General features: G+C 41.3%; 1 protein-coding gene across 2 annotated transcripts; it reads right to left on the minus strand.

Annotated features, from left to right (window-relative positions):
- Positions 1 to 59: 59 nt before the first annotated feature.
- Positions 60 to 10,134, minus strand: coro1a (coronin, actin binding protein, 1A). 2 transcript variants are annotated; one of them, XM_080776820.1, is made up of 11 exons: positions 10,040 to 10,134; positions 8,184 to 8,387; positions 6,071 to 6,193; positions 5,816 to 5,945; positions 5,038 to 5,219; positions 4,314 to 4,433; positions 3,445 to 3,549; positions 2,954 to 3,099; positions 2,802 to 2,859; positions 2,462 to 2,686; positions 60 to 458 (listed from the first exon to the last, which is right to left on the minus strand). In XM_080776820.1, exons 2-11 carry the CDS (start codon positions 8,379 to 8,381, stop codon positions 366 to 368), a joined length of 1,380 nt encoding a protein of 459 aa, XP_080632946.1. In that variant the 5' UTR covers positions 8,382 to 8,387; positions 10,040 to 10,134; the 3' UTR covers positions 60 to 365. The 2 variants fall into 2 exon arrangements, with proteins under 2 accessions (XP_080632946.1, XP_080632945.1); XM_080776819.1 differs by lacking the exon at positions 10,040 to 10,134 and adding an exon at positions 9,452 to 9,469.
- Positions 10,135 to 16,824: the final 6,690 nt, after the last annotated feature.

Here is a 16,824-nt window from a genome sequence, read left to right on the forward strand (position 1 = left end):
AATTGTCTTGTGCACGGGGGCACCAAAATCAGTAGGATAGGTAAAGTGACATGACTCCATTTGTTTTGGAAAAGAATACAGACTTTATTTGAAAATATGAAAAAGCATATATTAAAACATTTTTAATTATTTTCTAATTGATCAGAAAAAATAAACAAATAAACAAATTCAAGCTTCAAGCAAAACGAAACCAAAATCTTATATTCGGCAGTGGTACCTGAAATTTAATTAAATCTTGTGTATTTTATTTTCTCTCCCTTTTGTCTCTTTGCGCTATCAGAAAACTGAAAGCCACAACGTTCTTTCTGCTCTACACGTCATTTCATTCCACTCACATTTGTTTGTTTCTAACTTCCTTCTCTCCTCTAAAGCTTGCTCTCCATCTTGCTCACACGCGTGGTCAGGTCTGCTATTGTTTCTTTGAGCTGCTTCACCTCATTCCGCAAAGACTGGACCTCCTGAGAAACAGACAGAGAGAGACTTTAGTCATACTAACATAGTAACGACGACGTCTAATTAACTGTCTCTTTCATTTGACAAGGTGAAAAAAGTTTAAAAGGTTTTGAAAAAAGAGACCGAGACCCTGATCAGAGAACAGTGTGCTTTCTATATAACTAGTGTAATGCCCGTTGGAGCACATAGTTACCCCTACGGTTATGCAATAACAATACTCATTGTACCAGGCTGTCGTCAGATTATTTAGTGCAGTAACAATTATCAAAGTATTTAGAGGCCAGACTATGGAAGTCTATTTATAATTTGATGTTTTCTATAGAAAGATATTATAACTAGTTTATTTCCCCGTTTTTACTTTGTAGAACCATGGCAATCATCATATGAAACCATCATCATTATCCTGCTAAATAAACTGGATAATTGATTCGGAATCCTTGTTTCCTGGTGGTTTGTGGCCCCAGTTTGAACAAGGTAATTGTTGGCACAAGAGTAGCTGAGATTCAGACACTGACTGACACAAAGAGCTGGAGATATGTCGACTCAAAGAGTAATTCAGCTGATGATTTAACACGTGGCAAAACCCTCCTTGAACTTTCTCAGCCACACAGATGGAATCAAGGCAACTCCATTGCTCTTGATGACTTCTGACTGCTGGCTATAGCCAATCCAGATTTCTGGTTCAGAACCTGTGGCGGAACTATAAGGAAATCAATGTTCTGTGGCACAGTGATGTTGTCTGACAACACAAACCTCCCTGATCCAAACAAGCACAGTACAGCCGCTGGGATGATCTCATGGAGGAAACAAACAATATGCTTCAAGGGGCGGCAAATCACAACTCAAACGTGGCCCAACACTACCAAACAGAGTGTTTTCCTGAGGAGTAAAATGCCATCAAAACAAACAAACCATTTCTGGATCAGAACCCGTTGCCGAACGTAGGAAAACTAGGAAGTCAATGTTCTGTGGCACAGTGAAGAATATATAGAAGTGTATATTTGTACGTCTCTGAATGTTCTGATGAATTGAAAATGGTGGACCCGGTTGTGAACAAATGTAATGCTTTATGGTGTCGTCCTCAGTTAACAGTTTTTGTATTGAAGTTGTGCTTGAAATGTACTGTAATACTGCAAACTGTTAATAAATACTTCAATCAATCAATCAATCAATCAAGTGATGTTGTCTGACAACACAAACCTCCCTGTTCCAAACAAGCACAGCAGCTGGGATGATCTCACGGAGGAAACTAACAAATATGCTTCATGGGGAAGCAGATCACAACTCAAACATGGCCCAACACTACATAAACTCAGAGAAGCAACTCCTGCAAAGGGCCCAAACAGAGTGTTTTCCTGAGGAGTTCAATGCCCTCAAAACAAACAAACCCATTCCAAAAAGTAGCAAACTACTCCCCCCGTCTCCTGAACACGACCCTGATCTTGGTCTCAGTAGAGTGGGAGGTAGACTTGGAAGGGCAGAATCCCTCGACCATCCCTAAACATATCACACGGAGCTATGTCTTTTGTGTCCATATCACTACGCCCAAAAAATAGTTCCATGTGATAGAGGGGTCGAAGTTGAACGAAAGTTGCGCTAATATTTTAGAAATAGGTTAACAATACAAATTATGCTAGTTTTGTGGATTTTTTGTTTTAATGCGTGGCCCCAGTGGCCCCCACAAAATGACCGGAACTACTTAACATTCACCAAAACCAGAGCAGAACTCCCACCACAGGACTCGGACAATCAATTAATACAGTTGCAACCACTATAATAAGCTTAGTTGCTAAAAGTTGCATGTCGCATGTCCATGTATAGAGACGAATCCACGGAGCAGTGCCCTGTAGCCGTAGGCCAGGTGTAGCTAATCAGTGCTGAGGTGTAAAGCTGCACTTAATGGTACATCTCAGTAATGGCTGTGCCCAGGGCACCCCTCTGTGGATTTGTCTATATATGGGCATATCAACGGTTGACTCAGAGATTTGCATAAGTTTTATATCCTCACCCCACAGCTGTCTTGTTGACTTCCCATGGAAGCAGTTGTGGTCTTCAGGAGACTTTTGTGAACTTTGAACTGCTTGGCCTTCGTGGTTGTCGCAAACCCATCTTTCAATGAGATCAGAATTGGCTGGGCATCCGCCTTGCCCTTGCCGCCAAACCACTCGTCAGCTTCCACGGCTGGCTCCGGACCAACGGTGTCTGGGTAGAGATCTTCCTGGAACAGATCAGACTGCGCACGGGGCGAAAGTGCAGAGTTGTGAGGGCAAAGCTATTTTCTATTTTGAACAATATGTAACACGTTATGAAAGTGTGCTTCAGTGTGAGATCAGAAGACGTTTAGTTACCTTGCGAGGCACGGTCATGACAATGGGTTCACATTTCCTCTCGTGGAGCTTGTAGAATCTGGATATATTAAAAAAATACAAAATATTGACGCCACAGTAAAAATTTGCAGGGTTCATCATCATTTATCAATTTGCAACTGTAAATATCTTACCTCGCAATTTCACATTTGTTGACTTCCAGTCCCCTCTTCGGCATGTATCCGATCCCCTTCTGGCTCTCCTTGCTGCCGTACATGGAGAGGTAGTGGATGTATGGAGCCTCATTTGTCACCTCAAAGTAACGGATACTGCAATCCCCCTATAAATGGAGATAAAGAAATGTTGTTAAGTGTGTGTGTGTGTGTGTGTGTGTGTGTGTGTGTGTGTGTGTGTGTGTGCATGCACTAGTCTGTACATATGCATGCATCCGTGTTCTTGGCCACAGAAGCCTAATCTTGATAGAAATGTTGATATTAAACCACTTTATTGCTTATTGGTGACAGAATGTCTAACTGGGGACACGCATTGAAGGCGTGCGTGCAAAAGTGCATGCTTGCTTGCGTGTGTATGGGTCAGAGGGAAAGTGCAGGGTGAAATGCCCAGAGATAGAGGAGGAGACTGAGAGAGAGAGAGAGAGAGAGAGAGAGATCTCTAAAAGTCCAACCTTGCCACAGAGATAGACAACGCCAGTATCTGGGTCAAAGAATGGGAGGAGGACACCGCTACTGGTGTCCAGTTCCTGCAAGGTGAGTGGCTCTCCGAAGCTGTTCTGTTGAAACACACATCCAGGCAAAGGAGAACATTTAGAATTTAACATGAAATGAAATGTGTTATAAACTGTATCATCATGATGATGTTCTATCTTAACATTTGTTTTGGGGCTTTTATGCCGTTATTTATAGGACAGTGTATAGACCGACAGGAAACGGGGAGATAGATGGGGAGTGACACGCAGCAAAGGTCGTCAGGATCGGGATTCGAGCCATCAATGCCTATAGGCATAGCAGTGGGTGTGGTATTCTGGTTCCACTGAAAAATCGGCCATTAATTTTTTTTTCCCATAGAGATTTACAAAAATCAATTATTGATTTGATTCTTTGATTCTGTGAAACTAAATAATTGAATATTTAATTATATTATACTATACATTTAATAAATAGGCTACCCTTTTTTTTCTTCACAGAATCAAAGGTTTTATGGCCATGAATCACCAGGATCCTGGATGGCTTGATAGGCTTAAAATCATTGATATATATATATGGGGAAAATGAATGGCCGATTTTTCAGTGGAACCAGAAAACCATGCCCACTGCTATGCCCCATTTTAAATTATACAGTGGGTTTTGTCTTGGCTCTGCAGACTCCAGATTCTGTGATCATGTAACCTATATGGCACATAATTGAACAATACTTAATTTAAAACACTAAAATTCTAGTTCCATGTTTTTCAAGCAGGTGATAGTGGAAGAGCTGTTGTCTTACGTGTAACGTGTATACAGTATATGTTATATGTATATAAAACTTGACACATACCGGGTCCCAGAGTGCCACCTGCCTTTCGCTCATACGACTGAAGCCTGTACTGAGGATCTTCCCATCAGACACGAACAATGCCTTGATGGGTCTGGATCCCTCATGAGGCTTGTCCTTCTCCTATAAGACAGAAAGGTGGTGTCAGTGAAGGGAGGAGCACTGGCATTGGTTGTGCGAATTTACGTACCAGAGAACGGAGGACACAGAGGTGTTAATTATGTGAGGAAACTATAGTTGTGAGCCAGGATTGGGCCTCCAAAGTCATTTTTTGCATTAAAATGGGATTTCAACAAAACTTTTCCAGTTAACAAAACCTTTCCAGAAAAATCATTTAAGATTCTGGGGGAATTCAAGATTCTAGATAAGAAAGTTGTTGTGGCATTAAAGATATGACATTTTGAAGGCAGACATTAACTGTGTTAAAAAGAATCACTCTTGTGTGAGGGGCGCTCTTATCATCATACATCACATTACGTGTTCAACCAATCAAATCATCCGTCACAAAAGTCATTTCGGCCAATCACTTTTGGAGTCTTCACTTTTCTGCCCTCACTTTTATCTTCAATAGGTACTGTGCTCAGCCAATCAAATCATCGCTATGGGGTGATTAGCCCATAGCTTATCACTGATCATGCCCAGGAAAGCTTGGCATAAAACAGGCCATTTTTATAAACATAAACATTATTAGTGAGTCAGTGTGACCAGTAATACTAGAGGAACCTACAGCGATGACTGTCCCATTGTGCGGGTCCAAAACACGCAGCTTCTTGTCCTTGCATGAGGTGAGGATCCTGGAGCCGTCCCTGTTCCAGACGGCGCTATAGATTATATCAGTGTGTACTGTGTCGAGCCTCATCATTGCCTCACCGCAGGCCACGTTCCACAGGATCAGCACATTGTCACAACCTGCAGAGGGCAGTATAGCATGCAATGAGTGGAGATGAAAGAAAACACATCTATCTATGAATGCACCATGAAGTCTCTGTCTCTGTGTGTGTAATCCACGTAACTAGAGAACCGTTAGCCCCACCGACTTCAAATTCGACACCTGCGTTCCACACCACAGCAGGGGGTGCAGTGCCCGGTGTCGAGTCGGTTGGACCCACGGTTGTCCAGAACCGCCCCAAAAAGGCCTCTGCCCGGGCTCTGGACCAGTTTGATCAGTTTTTGTGAGTCAAAGTGTTTACAGGGTTCGATTTATTGGGACACACACACACACACACACACACACACACAAAGATAATTACTTTTTCTATACTTTGTATGTAAACTTTGACTTGAACTATGTTCTACAGACCTACTTTACTACTGCACACAGACGGACAGACACACAGACAGGGGCGAAAACGCAATCTTCACCTCCCAGCTTGACCAAGGGGGCAATATCAAAAGCAGGCAGAAAGGTATATGAAGCCCCAAAAATATCTTACAAAAGAAAAACAAAAAAAACCCAAATGGAACCCTTTTTGCAGGCATGCTTTATGGATGAGTGTATTTATTACCTGCAGTCATGAGTACATTATGGGCAGTGGGGTGCCAACTCAGAGTGCCCACACGCTTGGAGTGTCCCTCCAACTTGACAACAGGATCTGTCATAGATGTGACCAGGCCACCATCTGGGATCTCCCAAATCTGTCAAGACGTCAGCAAAAGCACATAATAAACACTTAATTTACTTGCCTAATAACAAAAGGAAAGTTACTCAATGCCTTATTGAAAAGATTAAAGCAATTGCACTGATTGTGGTATTGTCTTACCATGACACTGCAGTCCTCCGATCCACTGGCAATGATGTTGTCATTGTGAGGACAAAACTCAATGTCTAGAACAGGTCCTGTGTGGCCACATACAGTGGGGTATGACATATCAATGCGTCCTGTCTATAGAGAGAGAGAGAGAGAGAGAGAGAGAGAGAGAGGTAAACAAAGTAATTATTATTATTTTTGGTAGTAGTAGTAGTAATTACACATTAAATAGCATTGGTCACTTATCACACAAAGTGTTTAACTAAGCCGCAATGAAATATTGTAAAAAGCTTAGCAAGAACACAAATGTAAGGAAACAAAACAGTAGGCAGTAAATATTAGAGAGCCGGAAAAACTATTAAACAAATCCTTTTCAAAACATGACGCTTCATTTTCCAACTTCAGTACCTCAGGCTAAATAGGACAAGGACTAGGAGCTAAAACAGTTCAGAGGTAAGGTAAAAGGACCACTGATTTGGGAATTGGATGAGATTTGGAAACATGAATGAATGTGTTACCACAGCTGGGACGTGGAAACTTGATAGTCAGCTGATACTGAAATTGTACATGTATGCCTCCCAATTACTCTTAATGCCTGTTAACTGCGTTCGAGTGGCGAGGAATAAACTGTGACTTTGAGACACAAAGACCAACTCCTGTGGCCCTCTGGCGCAGTCAGGGCTGCCATCTTTATCCCTAATTGTCATCCTTCTCTGTCCTTATGCATGTCAGCTCAAATCGGTCCTGGAATATTCTGAGTGCATTAAAGCATATTATGTCATTATGTCATACTACGATATTTGTATCCAGTGCAGATTTAATCTCCAATACCCATTGCTATGAGGCTTGCCTCATAACAATCTCCTTGGAGATGCGTTGACCCAAGTGCCGAGTGGAACATCCCCCCATAAATCACACAAGAGGGTCCACTAAACATTCTAGTTGACTGGGGAACAATGACAACCACTGACCAAGTTATTGGTACCTAAATACACCCTAGACCAGCTTTACAACGCCAATATTCATCCGTGCAGTGCATTATTTTCAACAAATGGAGCCCAATCAATTATTTTCAACAATTTGTTCTCTCTTTACCATATTTCCCTTCAATTTAAAATTATACCACGAATAACATGAATTCAGTGCTTAACAGTGACTAAAGTTACATTGACCCAAGAAAACATACACTGTACAGTACAGATAATTCCTGGAGAAGTCTTTGAGTGGTTTCACAAAGTCAAGGCTAGTTATGAATTCTGGTGGTATATCTCAAGACCATCAATTAAGTCATACTAAAAATCCTCAGTGTAAATTTAACTCTGGGAGAGTATAACATTTTACCCTGATTTGTATACTCTCAGCATTAATGAACACAGGACTTTACTGTGTAATCCGCCTGCTAATGAAATACCAGAAAGAACTTGTGCAAGCAGCCAAAGTACTCCACATACGTGACTGAAAAGCCAACTACTTTCACACCACATCCTGTCCTTACTGATGTGACAGTGAAGCACTCCTAATATGGCAAAAAACACTCGCAACATCAGAGTGGGTGACGTGTAGTGGTGAAATTGCACATGGAACTTCCTTTTTCAGCTGAATGTGCAATGCCGCCCAGCAAGCCAAACAAAAATACAACTGTGCTCTGAAACATGGTCCTTTAGCATTATGACAAGAATGTCCTAATTTGACACATCTAGCAGGTAAAGGGCGGAGACTTACAGCTTCAACACATTTCAAATGTAATTGGTGGGAAACCGCTTTGCAGACAACTATTTACTGCATCACTAAAGACACTAAACTAAACATATCCTCTCTCATGCCATCTCATCTTGCATTAATATATTCATTTGTTTTGCTTTGTTTCTTTCTCTATTCTTATAGCTATATTTTGTGTGGGAGCTTGTTTCTCCCACTCCTTTACTCCTGTAAACGTGTGATGTGACAATAAACTTGAAATGTAAGTCGGCTTTTACATGCAGTATGTTCCTGGTAAGACTTCAATGCAAGTGTCTTGCATGTATTAATGGTTATATCACCTTTGGGCACTTCAACCGGCCCCTACCAACTTTCCCCAGCATAACCGGATGCAGAGATATTCCCCATGACTTTTGCTTAGGCCCACCTTGCTCAGGGGCAGCACCATGAAGGCCCCTCCTCCACTGGCGTCCACGATCATGGCCACAAACTTGGGATTCACCGAGCAGAAGTTGCTGTCCCAGGTCATCTGGGAGATACGGATGTCATCGTAGCATTGGTCATATTTCTCCGCCTTGCCAAAGATGTGGCGGAACTTACTGGACCTCACAACCTTTATAGACATGGTGCACTGAATGAGGAGGGGGGAAAATAATGGAAGGTATTAATGTCTTTGTGGCTGTAACACAAAACTTGTAATGATGTTTGATACACAAAATATAACCAAATCCCTCTTGCTGTGTGAGTTGCAAAGAAAAATAAACAGAGCTACTTTCTTTACAGGCCAGGCCATCTTAACTGGCTAAACGGCTTATAAACGTTACTCTGAGGTATAAGACATTGAATGTGTGTGTGTGTGTGTGTGTGTGTGTGTGTGTGTGTGTATATATATATATATAATATATATATACACATACATATATATATATATTCACACACACACACACACACACACACACACACACACACACACACACACACACACACACACACACACACACACAGGGTCTTTAGCTGCCCGATTTATCATGTTGAAATCAAGTAACAAACACACAGTTGCAGGAAACAGACAATACAGGAAAGCTGAGAAAAGAGGAAGAAGAGTCTTTCACAAGTACCGTACTTCCTCCAGTCTGTCTGATACTGTTTCATATTTGTTTCATATTTGGTGCATCACTTGATATTTATGCATATACAGAGACTAAAAGACAGCAGCATGGTAGTGTGCAATATACTGTACCAGTGTCGTATCACAAAGTTGTATTGGGACTACTGTACACGTGAAAATGTGTCATAAAGAAGCAGGCTTATAAACCATGCACAACCATGCACCTTTACCCCAAGCAACAGTTAAACCACATCCTATGGAGCAACTAGCAAACCACAACATATGTATCACAGTTTTCAGCTTTCTTCCCACACACCGATCTCTTTTGTTCTTGTGTTTCGCATGATTTTGATCTCTTACTTATATGTCAATGGACATGCATACAATGAAATGATTCCGCTGTCACACTAAACATATAAATGATGCGAAGCTGAAATTACATTTTGAAAAACAAATGTCTTACAAGTGTCTTACCCTTAAGCTTAAAATCTGATGGGATTTCAGTGAATTGTGACTGAAATAAGTGCAGGCCCACCAAACTGCATGAAAATTAAGACCGAAAGACTTCATATATGTTTTAGTTTTACCTCCATTTGCAGCTCGACTTCCTCAAATCCAGAGCCGCGCCTAAAGTATGCGTTCGAGTCCAAAACGTAGTTCTTTTGTTGACATGTGCATCACAAGACCCCTGTGGCCACCCTGCACCTAATTCAATAATCCTTTATAGCATCAGTGGCCTAAATTTGGGTTGCTCACTCTCACTGTCAAAAGTGGAAGACATGCCTGCTACAGACTAAAGCTCAAGACATTTTCTTTCACTAACTCAACATACAGTAAAGGTAGAGTGACTTCAGGACAAGAGTTAAAACTTTTGTGAAATGATGCAAAAAAAAAATTCTAGACCTTGTTGACTTTCTGATTTGGATAAACTGTGTGATATTTTAAATGAAATCTCTTCAGATTAATGTATTGTGCAGGTGAATGTCTGGAGAAGAACACACAGTGAAATTGTTCAGTGTTCATCTATCCAATGTAAATGTGAGTGTACGTGAACCAAATGGACCCATACACTCTCTTGCTTACTGTAAATTGCTATGTAAAATCGCTCTGGATTAAGAGCATCTGTAGGGTTAAAGGGGTTTTCACTGTGCAGGAGATGGATGCGGTAGGCTTACCTGGCAATTGGAGTTGATGGCTCAAGTCAGGGTCAGCAGGACGGCAGCCAACAGGAATGAGGACCCAGAAGCGCCTAGTATTTAAGTAGATCTGCGTGTGATGGAGGAAGTGAGACATGAAGGTGGAAAGGGGAGGTGTCCTCCCTCTTTATCTTCTACATGTTGAGTTTGAAAAGCCTGCAGAGTGCAGACGTGAAAGATGATCTCGGAACAATATTGCAACTTTTGTTCATGAAACCCGACCTCTTGTCAACATTGTGAGTCGAAAATGCATACAAAATGCAAGAATTCGTCTCAAGATGCGAAAGATCACATGAAGATCTCTGCCCGGGTTGGCAATGAATTAAAAGCGGTTCGGCGTCTGAGGAGTTCAGTGATCAAACCTAGGCAGTGCAGCAGTGTACCCCCTAGGCCCTAGGGGGTACACGGAGGTACTGTAATGACAAATAGTATGCAGAATAACTGCAGGTATGATTATGAATCAATGTACACATTTTCAGTCTCTACCACCAATAAGCCAAATACAATCTAATCTTAGTTACTTCTCTATTTGAATATGCGTAGATCTATCTGCTTATCTTCTCTCTCCAGTTGCATCAGTATAGATAGAGATGTCACGTCATGCTATGACACCATGCTGGCATTGTGTCAGATTAGCTGGTGATCTCATGCTGGATGTCGTAAAACAGGTACTATGTATTGGAAAATGCTACGTTTTATTTTACGGTTACAGAATGTTTATGCACTTTGGGTTCCAGCCCGTGTATAAAATTGTACCTCTGTGTTTTTTTCTGCAAAATGACAGTTAATAAAGTATTTAAATAAACAAACATGTGTCATGCATACTTTACCTTGCCAAAGTATTCAACCCCTCTGATAAATTAATAAAAAGGCAGAAAAGCCAGAAGCTATTTCCGATTACATTGGAAAGAAGTTTGGTTATTTAATACCCCCCCAACCCCCCAATACACACAGTTAAAACAGACAGAAAACAAAGGACAAAACAGGTGACCATACAGTAGGCAGGTTTAAAAATATAGACTTCAGTTTTATTGCACAATCGTTGCTGGAGACTGAAGAGTGCGAGGGCCTGTCTGTAACATAACACTACTGTAAGGACTGGACACAGTGTTTCTCAACCATGTGGACCAGGCCCCACTGCGGGCCCATGATGATGATACCGCGACTGGGCCCTCAAAATAATTTAAAAAGCACTATCCATCTGACCGCGTGTTAAGTGGTCTGGTGTGGACCGTCCGCAGCCACTTTTGAGATTTTCTCAAGTGGGCCCTGGTCACGAATATGGTTGAGAACCACTGGACTATACACGCAGGAGCACGCATGCATGTCTATGCACACGCTCGCATTATTTGTGAGAACACAGACTTGACAATGAGGCACGCCAGGGATGCCGTCAGCTTCCCCCAAACAAACGATGACAATAACAAATTGAGTTAAAACATGACTTCAAACTGGCTGTTTGCAATCCATAACAAGGTTCATACAGTCACCTACATACATACATACATACATGGCCCATACACAAATAAATAATCTCATGCAACCATAGCCAAATAAAAGAAAATAGGGGAGAAAAAAGGGTTTTGCACACTTAAGCTTCATACCATTGATAGTGTTATGCCTCATCATCAGCTAATCCAACACAGTACAAAGTATAGCGTGTATATAGGCATGGTATGCTTGCAACAGTACGCAAATACAACCACTAGATGGTGCCACTCACTTACGACTTAAAACATCACAACAGATGGGACAGGAAGAGACAAAACAGACAGACCCTGCAGGTCCCTTCAACCAAAAGGAAAGGGGTAGTCTCATCAACTGTACACCTTTTACAAGTGTCACAATCACTACCAATCTGTACACCTTGGACAAGTGCCATAATCAGTACCAATCTGCCACAGAAGAACAGTAGTCATAATAATCATCATATAACAATAGTTCTGACAATTAATCCCATTATAAATAGTCGTTAACAGGCTATCCGGCACCTGTGTAATTAGGAAAAAAACAAAACAAAAACAAAACATCTGTTTTGTTAATTAATATTTTCCGTACATTATACCACCGTTATAATCATTGGACAAACAGACAAGGACAATAACCGGCCTAGTTCCACCTCTGAAAATGCCTTTTGTTCTCAGAGAAGCCACCCCCCCCCCAAACACACACACACGAAAAGTCACACCCTGTTCTCCATCTCCCACTAGTTTTTTTTTAAGTCATTCTTTTTAAGTCAACCTACTGTAGAGCTTTCAGTGGGCAGAGGGAGTGGACCAGGGATCATTTTGTGTTGTTTCAGACAGCAGAGGCAAGGCCAGTTAACGTTAACACAGCTACTGTTATGAGTCTATGACACCCTGAGAAGTGGAGACCCCAGGATGTTGAGGAGTTGAACCGCTCCTTTACAAAGGATGAAAGAGCAGAGACTCCACTGGCTTGTCTCTAACATTATAGATATACCTGTTAAAATACACACACACACGCACGCACACTCTCACACGTACACTCTTGTAACTTAATTGTTATGTATTTAGTCATCCGATAAATGCATAGATTAACCAGTTGTAGTCAGAGGTACATGCACGCACGCACGCATGCACCCACGCACCCACCCACACACACCCACAACCACACACACACACACACACACACACACACAAACAAACCGATATAATAATAACCCCAGAATGTTTTCACATCTTGCAATAGATCAAAAAGCATTCCTGGTAAAGGGGTTCAAAATAATAAAGTTAACTCATTCATTTGCTGTGTTGTTTCACAAATAAAAGAGCTAAGCAAACAGATGTGTTCAATATTAATCAAATGCACAGTACCTAGCCTGTCTGTTTTCCTCCATACTACCTTCTGCCTCTGAAAAAAGATTCATTGGCCATATTTACACACTGGCCTTTGGCCTTTGACCCAAGAACAAACTGGTTACTGTGTGTGAATATGGTCACACGTCCGCTCGTCTTGTCTATTCTTTCTATTCCTCGTTTTGTATAAAAAAAGGTTTGTCTGAGAATATTTGTTTGCACTGTATGTACTGTATATATAATCTACATACACGTATTTACATTATTTATATGGACTTGAAATAAGTTTTGCTATTGTTATTCACTTTGATCCGAAGCCCTTTTCAAAACACTAAACAGTGCAGTTTATTTGATATTGATGTATTGCCTCGGCTCCACCGCTATAGGTCTACGTCGCCCGCCCCCACCCACTACGCCTTGAATAATCTTTGCATGCTTGTGAGAAGACCACTTCCTGGAGTGAGTGACACGACCTGTCCATGATTAAAATGCACAAGCGTTTAGCTAACAACACTACGGCTTGACCACCTATGTTGGGTGGGGTGGGGGGGTGGGGGGGGGGGGGTTCAGATTCAGTTTCAGAGCTACTATCATGCAAACATCTCTGTTTTCATTCACTGGCCAGCAATGCATTAGTGATAGCTTTTACATAATAGGATCCTCCATAGATATATTATATATATATATATATATATATATATAATGTGATCACTACAATGACAATGAGGCAAAGAACAAGGAGAAACGGCAGTCTCTTTGAGATGTGGTGGGAGGCTTATGTGCATGATGTGAGACTATGCAAAGTCCTCTCAGTCTCACCTATGAATGTGAGCGGGGGAAGTGCTACACTTTAGACACAGAATTTGGCAACATGTGGGTGATTTACAGAGAACTTGTGGGTGGGTTGCATGGCAATGGTAAATAGAAGTGCAACGCTGTTAAGTAAGATTAATCTCTCACTCAACAGTACCCATAATTTGCAGTGGTGGTGGTGGTCGGGGGGGGGGGGGGGGCTGGGTGGTATATCAAAGTAATAATAAGTAAACATAACAACTGCTCAAAGCAGCAGCAGAAACATCAGTGCAGAATATACAGTATATAGTGGCAACAAAATCCTGACTGTTAAGAGTTGAGAATCTCTTAACAAACAAAGTTATTCTCATTTAAATACAAGGGTGGGGCTAGGGGGTTCATTCCTGCCTGGTTTAATAGGCAAGCGTCTTAAAAAACTACGCAACTTTATGTCTCTCAGAGTATAAACACTCCCTCAGTTCAGGTTAAATAAGTGCAACTCTGGCAACAGGATATACAGTATGTCCAACTGCAAAGCAGTATACAGTGCATTTACATTACATAACATTGGCCACAACCATTCCTACTAAATGTGGCAAAAGACCCTTGTGTGGTATGTGGTCCTATATTGAATCAATCAACCTAGTTCTATCTGGTTAATTTAACAGTGAAGGTCAAAAATACAGTAAAACCTTGTTTAACTGAAACCCTTAGAAATAATATGGACAGAGCTTATTCTACCTACGGTATTTCTTTTTTCAGCGCATTGAAAAGTATGAGTAGGTGGTGCAAAATCATAGGATTTGCTGATTTAATAAAATGATTGGATGAATGAATGAATGAATGCAGTTTAAGCTTCACCCAGCTGATGGCTGCTCAGAGGGGAGAAGTTAAGGGTTAAGTGCCTTGCTTATGGACACATATCCAGGGCGAGGAATCTAACCTGGGATCTTTCGTTTCCCAGGCGGCCTCTCTACCCAAGTTGTTTAGCTCTACAAAAGAGCACTTCGTCTAGGAAACAGCCGAACATTTTAAAAAACTGCATTAGTCAACATTTTGTTTAAATTATTTGCGGTGCCCTGAATTCAGGCAACTGAAAACCACTGATACTTGGAAACAAAATAGTCAACATGGAATGTGAAAATGCTTGGCAAAGCAACTGTAACTGAAATGCTTTCTGATGCATGCATCAGTACGGCATTCTAACAATTAATGGAATATATTTTCTCAGGGCCGTATTTTCCATTGTGCCATGTTTGTCTCAACATTCTGGCCATTGTATTAGACTCACAAGTCAGTATCTAAACGCTTCCTCAACTAGAGACGGAGGACAATATCCCAGCTTTTGTGGTTAAAACTGGGTGGAAACCATTAGAGTGTTAAGTCTTTAACTGCTGCCCTTCAAAAAGCTTGAAAAGTGACCCTAGAGTTAAAAGCCGAAGTGGCTTTCCGACAATTTAAGAATAAAGTCAAAGTCGACAACTGGAGGTTGTCCGACATTCTTTGAAAACAAATATACCATTCCTGTTAAAGTATACATTCCAACATTTGAGTGTGAAACATTAAAAATGTAACTGTCGATACATGGAATGATATAAATGTATGTGCCTACACTGGACATCAGAGCAAGTTTTAAATAATGCATTTTACATTTAAAAGTATGTTAAATATACTTTTAAAAGTCACGGAATCCAATGTTCCATGACATGAAACATCATAAATAGACATAAAATCATAAAATCCTCTTCCTCACAGTGAGGTATTATACATATACATGAATAAACCTTTAGGACAAGAGTGTCAGAATATCAAGGTTGAAAAAGAGCAACGTCACTGAACAACAGAAATTGTAAACGTGTGCACTTTTTCTTACCCAATCAAAATAAGCCTGAATTCATTGGCACGGTGTTCAGGTGCAAACTAAGCAGTCTCTTAACACTGCGGCCTACAGTTTGTGTCACCCAAGCCACCTGAAGGGCACAAAGCCCACAGCAGCCAAGGAATGAACCTCCTCACCCTTTTCCCAATTGACGGTATTCTCTCTCTCTCTCTCTCCCACTCTTCAACGGCACGGCAGACATTTTGCTCTTAAAACCATTAAAACCCGGAAAGCACGCGTGTCATTTTAGAATGTTGTGTTGGCTCTTCAGAAATAGCAGAAATACAAGCTCACAGACTTTCTTGAAAAATCTTGAAAGTGTGACAACTAGTGATTTGGAAGGCAAAATGTAGAATGGGCCTCAGGTCTTAATGGGTCATACCACAGGGGGTGACATACGAGCAAAGTGACCACCAATGCGAATATAATCAATTCATAGGTCATCTAACGACCGAGAGGATCATTCATACCAACACAGACATAAACACAAAGAGACTGAGGAAAGAAAGATAAACCTGGAAAGTAAACATGGAATAAAACAGAGAGAGAAGATCCCCTATCGTCATAAATAAAACTCAAGTAGTTCCACGGGACTTTCTGAGAAGTCAAGGAGTGCTTTGTGCATTGCTATGGGTGTGTAGTGTAAAATATATATGCTTACGGTATGTGTGCGCAGTGCACATGTGCATGTTACAGTGTGTGTGTGTGTGTGTGTAAAGCAACTGAAGTGAAACATGGATATGCTGCGGGCAGCAACACTGACATCTGAGATTAAGATACTTGCCATTCAGTACTAGTAGCATGTGATATTTAGTCATGGGCTCTCTTTGTTGCTTGTGTAAAAGGTCTGTATACTGTATGACTTAAATAGAGGATTCGTTTTTCAGTAGTTACCTCTTACTGAAAACCTTCACTAACATTTGTGTGATTAAATTATTACCTTCCACCTGTGTGGAACTTGGGCGTGCGTGTGCGTGCACGTGCGCGTGTGTGTGTGTGCATGCGGTCATGCATACGTGCATGCTTTGTAGTGAGTGAGTGAGCTAATGTGCAATGCTTGTGCGTGTTAACTTGACGTGGCATTATTCCCCACACTAAAGTACCAGGATGGACGAAGATATGAACATTCTGTTAGAGCTGAACGCACATGTTAGGCATGTGAACGCACTGCAAACGACGCACCCCCTTCCCTTCATCAGTGCATTATCTTTAATGAAATCAGTAGCAGCAACCCCCCCACCTCCCCCCCCCCCCCAACCCAATTCCCCCTCCCT

This window comes from Protomyctophum bolini (genome assembly GCF_963924005.1).
Source record: "Protomyctophum bolini genome assembly, chromosome: 11".
Lineage (NCBI taxonomy): Eukaryota > Metazoa > Chordata > Actinopteri > Myctophiformes > Myctophidae > Protomyctophum > Protomyctophum bolini.

What these genes read in the sequence shown, in the direction of transcription:
- coro1a (XM_080776819.1), bottom strand. An exon ending in TAATGTACTCATGACTGCAG is followed by an intron (nt 5,220 to 5,815) that starts GTAATAAATACA and finishes TGCCCTCTGCAG; the next exon opens with GTTGTGACAATGTGCTGATC. An exon ending in AACAAATGTGAAATTGCGAG is followed by an intron (nt 2,860 to 2,953) that starts GTAAGATATTTA and finishes TAATATATCCAG; the next exon opens with ATTCTACAAGCTCCACGAGA.